The sequence below is a fragment of the Bos indicus genome, chromosome X (assembly GCF_029378745.1).
Source record: "Bos indicus isolate NIAB-ARS_2022 breed Sahiwal x Tharparkar chromosome X, NIAB-ARS_B.indTharparkar_mat_pri_1.0, whole genome shotgun sequence".
NCBI lineage: Eukaryota > Metazoa > Chordata > Mammalia > Artiodactyla > Bovidae > Bos > Bos indicus.
In genome coordinates, this window is record NC_091789.1 from 36,202,305 (window position 1) to 36,208,950 (window position 6,646).

Consider the following 6,646-nt stretch of genomic DNA (forward strand, 5'->3'; position numbering starts at 1 on the left):
TCCCACAGCTCTCTGGTCCAACATGGACCGAACTCTGTACCCTATCCCTTCCCATCACCTCTGATCACACTCTAGTTCTCTGTTCCAACTGAACATGATCTCATACCTTCCCCTCAGCACCCCCAAGCTCCTACAGCCCTGATCCATGTGCACAGAAACCAACCCTTGCTCCCCGTCCCTCTCCTTTCCCCTCCCATCACTTTATCCTACTCACATGGATGGACCACAGTCCCTTACTTCCCAGTCTCCTTGTAGTCCCCAATATCTTTCTGACCCATCCCCAGTTGATTTGACCTCTGCTACCCCTCCCAGTCCACTCTGTCCTACTGCCCCTACATCTCTCTGGTCCACTCACAGGACAGACCCCTGTTCCCTCTCTTTCTCTGCCCATCCCCACCATCCCCCTCCAGCTCTGCAGACCATCCTCAGGAACTGAGCTACCTTGCCCCTCCCTTCCTATCCACCCCCACACTGCCCAGAATTTACCGAACCACTCCCCCTACACCTCTTGGGCCAGCCTCGTATGAACTAACCTCTACTCCCTTCTCTTTTCACTACCCTCACCTACCATCCCCTTCAGCTAACTGACCCCAGCCTCCTCTCTGTTCACAGCTCCCTACCCCCTTGCAGCTCTCTTCTGCCGTGAACTGGCCCCAGATCCTTATCCATCCCCATCTTTCTGACTCTCCACTGAGCAACTGCACAGATTTGGTAAGAACATTGTGTGTCCTTATCCTTAGGGCTTCCCTGGTGGCTCAGAGGTAAAGCCTCTGCCTGCAGTGCAGGAGACCCGGGTTTGATCCCTGAGTCAGGAAGATCCCCTGGAGAAGGAAATGGCAACCCATTCTAGTACTCTTGCCTGGAAAATTCTGTGGGCTACAATCCATGGAGTCGCAAAGAGTCAGAAATGACTGAGCAACTTCACTTTCACTTTCACTATCCTTTGGGATAACATGTTACTTGCCACTCTACCTTCCTCCAAGAAATTCTGACTTTTATTTCATTTAGGAGAACATTAGGCAGAAGGAGATAAGAATGTTTCCAGGGTGACAGTTAACAGTGAAATGGCAAGTGGGGCCTACTTTTTTCACTCCTTTCCAATACTGTATGTCTTTTATCAGATCATATGCCTCTTATTAAAAAACATCAATATGACGAAGGTCAAATCCTCACAGGAAATGCTGTCAACTCAACTGTGGGGACAGTAATTAAAAAAGCTTCACGGACCCACATTTAACAAAAACCTTGTGACAAACACAACAAAGGAATGAGTGAGAATGAATACTTTTGAAATGCCTCCTTCCCAGACACTGTAAATCCAGGCCTTTGTTGTTAAGTTTTCATTGAACCCCCCCAATGATTTTGAGTTAAGCAGAACTCTTCTCCCTACAGACAAGAGGCCTGGGGTGCCCAGAGAAGTTGCCTGCAGCAAATTACACAGCCAGGAAGAGGTGAAGCCCACGTGAGAACCCTGCTCCAAGGCTCCCCCCACATCTCACTGTTTCTCAAGGAGCAGTCCCTCCAGGATGCTGTCCAGAGACAAGGCCTGGGGTCACTCCTCTTTACATGCAGCACACATAGGGCTACTAGTTCAAATATAGGACACCCAGGTAAATTGATCTGAATTTCAGATCAATGATGAAGAAACAACAAAATGGCCAAATGGGATATACTTATACTAAAAAAAAAAAATTGATCGGAAATTCAAACTGACCTAGGTGTCCTCTTTTTATTGGCTAAATCAGGCAACCCTCTCCAGGATTAGGATGCCCTATCAGAAGTCTGAAACCCACATGCGGGTGAATGTTGGTCATTTTTCATTCATCCTCATCCCTTCTTGCTCCCCACCTTCAGTCTGGGGCAGAGACTTTAATGGCATCTGCCAGGATTTCTCTTGTAATTCATCTCCATAGGGCCAAGAGGGAGCTGGACAAGGTCACTGGACCCAACCCACACTGAGATTCTGAGACACCATCCAGCAAATCAACTAACAAGAGGTTGGCTAAGCTCTACCTACTGTCATAACCACCTGGCTCTCACCAATTTTTCCTAAGCACAAATTACCAGTAAGACCCTTTTCCAGCTGTACACTTTGCCAAAACTATTTTTAGGGCATCATTTAGGCTGATGCAAAATGATCAACTAATTTCACAAACTGACAGGTTCCCAAGGCAAAAACCAATTCATGTCAGTAGGAAAGGGTTATTTTGTTTTCTGTTCTCAGGCTGGCAAGGAGTTTGGGATCTACCAGGCTACCTTCAACAAAATGATTTAGAAGCTGAACTCATAGTCAAGGCTAAAGAACTCATCCTTAGAGAATAAGAGCTCAAATAAGAAAGGCTTTATTTGAAAATAAAACAAATAGCCCATACACACACACACACACACACCCAAATGCAAGTAAGAGTTCACTGGGTTTTATAAAAGAGAAAGCTGCACTCAGATGTCAATTAAAATTGGAACCATTGAAGAGATGCTCCCTGCTTGTGGTGACATGGGTACAATGTGTGCTTGAGAAGAAGTTGTTTGGCGGTGGCATAAATGTGGGAATGCAGGACAAGAGTTAAGCAATACAAGGCAGAATGGCAGGTGGGCAAAAGCTCAAAGACCCTTTTCTCCATTCTAATATGCTTTTTTTCTGCCCTGGGGAATTAAAGCAGTCACCCGGTCACTTTACAAAGAACCTCAATTTCAAAGAACACTTTCAAAAGTTGAAAATAGATTTAGAGTTGTTACTAAAGTTATACTGAGATGTCAGTGGGGAAAAATAATTTACATTTTCAAAAACCAGGCTTCACACAATGGCAGGCACTAAACCGAGTTCCCTGTGCTCATGGTAGAAAAGCTGAGACTGATCTTAATAAAGGCTCGTCTTCTTCATGATGCGCAGGAACTCCTGCTCATTGACTTCTCCGTCTCCATCTCGATCAGCTTCATCAATCATTTCCTGCAGGACAGGAAAGATTCCACTTAGAGCAATTCATAAATGTAACAAAAGTATGACTAAGTAATCAGCTTTCATAATGATGCACGAATAGACAATGTGGTCCACCTGCTGCAAATGGGCTGACTTTTATAATAAGGTTGGTTCCTGAAAAGTCATTTGAAAACCAAGTCATGCTATGCCACATGTGCATCGCCTAGAAAGCAGCTCAAAAGCCGCCCTGACTAGGGAGATTCTTAAAACCTAAAACTATCCACGGGTATATTTTTCTGGGAGCAGCATCCATAGGCTTGTCTCACTAGGAAAAGAGAAATTAAGTAGTCAGCAGAGTGACAAGAGAACACTCGTTTTTCTTCAAATGTAACCTGAGAAAATGGAACTCAAAAAAGTCACACGGGACTCCAGGCTGAGCATCACAAACCTGCAGCTCCTCATCAGAGAGGTTCTCACCCAACTCCTTGGCCACACGTTTGAGGTTTTTGAACGATATCTTCCCAGTCTCATCATCATCAAAGAGCTTGAAGGCTTTCAGGATTTCTTCTTTGGTATCCTTCTCAGACTTAACAAGCAGAACATAAAACACATGACAACAGGGAGACACTCGTGATTCATATTGACTTGTGTCCTGCAGCCCCACCACTGCCCATCCCCTCTGCCCTGCCCGGATGTCACATGGATCTTGGTGACAGCCTCCATGACTACAGGCGCTGGGTCACAGAAGATCACACAGCAACCAGGGCAGAAAAAGAAGATAAACAATGAAATTATTACAAACCCAGAGGTTAAAAAGGAAATATAAAGGTTTGCATTTAGAACATTTTCTGTACAAACCAAAGAGAAAGTAGATTTGTTTTTAAATTATGGGAACAGAAGGTGGAGTTAGACTTAGGGGAAATACACTGTTTAAGCTGCTAGAAGAGGGATCTTCTTGGTGGGGATGGAGGGGAAGGAAGGAAAGAAAAGGCTATTTCACTTGTTATGAGATCACAAAGTGTTATTGGGATCCCCAGTACTCTAACAGAGGAAAAGAGTAAAATTTCAAGAGCTCCAACTTCAAATATTCCTGAAAGGTAGCTAAAGATAGTGAGAGCTACTAATAAGAGCAATTTGGGAACCAACTCTGAATGCAGGACAGCTTTACTAGGTTATTACAGAATGTTAAACTTCCTAAACTCTTAAATCAGTCCCTGAAGAAAAATATAGATGTGATTAGATGATTTCAAAGCAACAGGATTATTAGAGGAGGAACAGGCCTGTGCATTGGGAGGCTCACCTGACACACTGATGGAGCTACTTTTCCACAGGCCAGTAGAATGTAGATGAGCCAAACTAAGGAGGAGCCAGGAGGCCAAAGAGAAATGGACCAAAGGGAACACCCTTCTTATGTGGGACACTCAAGGGACTGAGGGTGACAGGTGAGGTGACATCTTAGCATCTCTCTAGACCATTTGGAGACTAGAGAATGGGTGAATTTAACCTTGGAAGTGGTGAAATACCAAATCCTCTCTGCAGTAAAAAACATAGCCTCAGGCTGAGGCTATCCAGAATACAAACAAATGGGAGAGGAAAGAATTTCAAACTTTAAAGTACAGGGACTTTGCCTTGTCAAAATGTGAGAGACTGTAATATTACTTGTACTATTAAAGGTTTTACTGCTTGTGCTTATCACACTGACATACTGGTTGGAGAAAGAGCAAAAAAAGTGACAGTCCATCCTCTCTGCCCTGCCCTGCCTGGATGTCACATGGTCTTGATGACAGCCTCCATGACTACAGGTACTGGGTCACAGATCACAGTTTTACTTCTTTGCAGAGGGTAAAATGACTTTGACTTTGTGGCCTTGAAAAAAGCCAAGTAGAACCTAAACATCCTAGTCCTCAGTCACAGATACTCTCTTTTATCAGTTGAACTCTCCAGTCTGCATTAACTTTTCTTCAGTGAAGACATTTTCATATCTAGATTCAAATTTGTCCACCATTATTGGTGGAAAATATGCTGATCATCTTAGCTAACTTACCATTTTCTGAGTCATGACAGTTAAAAAGTCACTAAAGTTCATTTTTCCTGTCCCTTCTTTATCAATTTCACTTATCATTTTCTTGATCTCTTCTTTTTTCGGTTCAAAGCCCAGCGCCCTCATTGCCACCTACAATGAAAATAGGATCATCTTAACATGCACATCTAAACCCAGGAGCAGAACCAATGACAGTGCAGACAGCAGTAAGCCAGCCTCTGCTACAATCCTGTTAAAATGAATAGGAATCACTATAACATTAAGCAAATTGATATGTGCACTTAATTTTATTTAATAATTCTTGAGGTAAATAAAGACAGGAAAACACAGCACAGAAGACAAAGAGGCAGAGGAAATTCGAGGCAGCAGAGCAGGAATATACAGAGCTTGCCTTAAGTTCCTTAACATCAATTGTCCCAGTTCCATCAGCATCAAACAGATCAAAGGCTTCTCGAATTTCCTGTTTCTGCTCTTCGGTAAGCTCAGGTTTAGGACTCATCCTTTTTCGCTGGGTAGTTGAAGCCATGTTTGCCTTCTTAAAGTTAGAGGCCTTTATAAGTTTTACAAACACAGAAGCAAAATATTATGTAATAGAGTCCACATTTTACAAAGAAAACAGTTACAATCACATGTGTTTAAAATAGTTTATACCAACGGATTTCAAAACTTTACTTAACAGGAGAGATATCACGGTTTGCTGGAAAAAGCAATAAATCTTTCTATGCACGGTCTGTCCCTCCTTCTTTACTATTGTTTGTATAAGCAAGGAGATCCCTTGTTCTTTTGGACCTCTTATTGAAAATCATCCCCAAAGAGAGCTAGCCAAAGAGCTGACTGGGGACAACTGTACGGATAATCAGTTCTCTCAATTTGGGGATCCTTAATTTTAAAAAGGTCCTAGAACGCTGCTCCGCTTTGCTCTAATTTCTCCAATTTTCTGATTACTTCTAGATTTGGCCAAATATTACTAAGGTAAGATGTATATTGTCAATATAGAAAAATAAAATTCAATTCTCTCAGTACACCTGAGCCTTCTCCAAGAAGCTCAAAGCGTTTCCCTAAGTCCCTATATTTAACATTTTAAATACACATTAACAACCAAACATAATAAACTACTCCCGCCCACAGCCCCATCTCCGTGCGGAAACTTTTGTAGAGGCGGCCAGGAGGCCACAGTCTGAGACTGGTCGCGGCCTCGGGAGAATCCGAGTCTTTTTTGCCCAGGGACGGTCTCCAAAGGGGATGGAGAAGGCCAGGGGAACCCGTGGGGGCGGGAAGGGAGCGGCTGTGGCTGAAGGGGAGGCGGTGGCGAATCACAGGCCCAGCAGGACGGCAGGCATCCCTACCCTACCCTTCGGCGAAAGCTCTCAGAGAAGCCAAGAACCGCGCAGGAGAGGCGGCGGGGCCCTGCCAGGCCTGAGAAGGGCTCAGCCTCTGAATGCGGGGCTCGAGGCCGAAGCAAGCACTCACCATCCCGGACGGATTCCACTTCCCGTTGTTACGGCAACCGACGTACACACCGACTCAGCGCCGTTCCCACCGCCCCGCGCGCGTGGCCTCGCTCCCCATTGGCGGACCGCTAGCCGCCGCTCCCCATTGGCTCAGGGCTGGGGTGGGTGGGGCTAACCCGACGAACACCCGGCACAGGGCGGGGGGCAGTATCCTCGCGGCCCGGCCTCATTGGGCAG

General features: G+C 44.9%; 1 protein-coding gene across 1 annotated transcript; it reads right to left on the reverse strand.

Annotated features, from left to right (window-relative positions):
* Nucleotides 1-2,326: 2,326 nt before the first annotated feature.
* On the reverse strand, nucleotides 2,327-6,539 carry CETN2 (centrin 2). The gene is made up of 5 exons (XM_019956253.2): nucleotides 6,429-6,539; nucleotides 5,350-5,508; nucleotides 4,962-5,090; nucleotides 3,366-3,503; nucleotides 2,327-2,947 (listed from the first exon to the last, which is right to left on the reverse strand). The coding sequence occupies exons 1-5, from the start codon at nucleotides 6,429-6,431 to the stop codon at nucleotides 2,858-2,860; spliced, it is 519 nt and encodes a 172-aa protein (XP_019811812.1). The 5' UTR covers nucleotides 6,432-6,539; the 3' UTR covers nucleotides 2,327-2,857.
* Nucleotides 6,540-6,646: the final 107 nt, after the last annotated feature.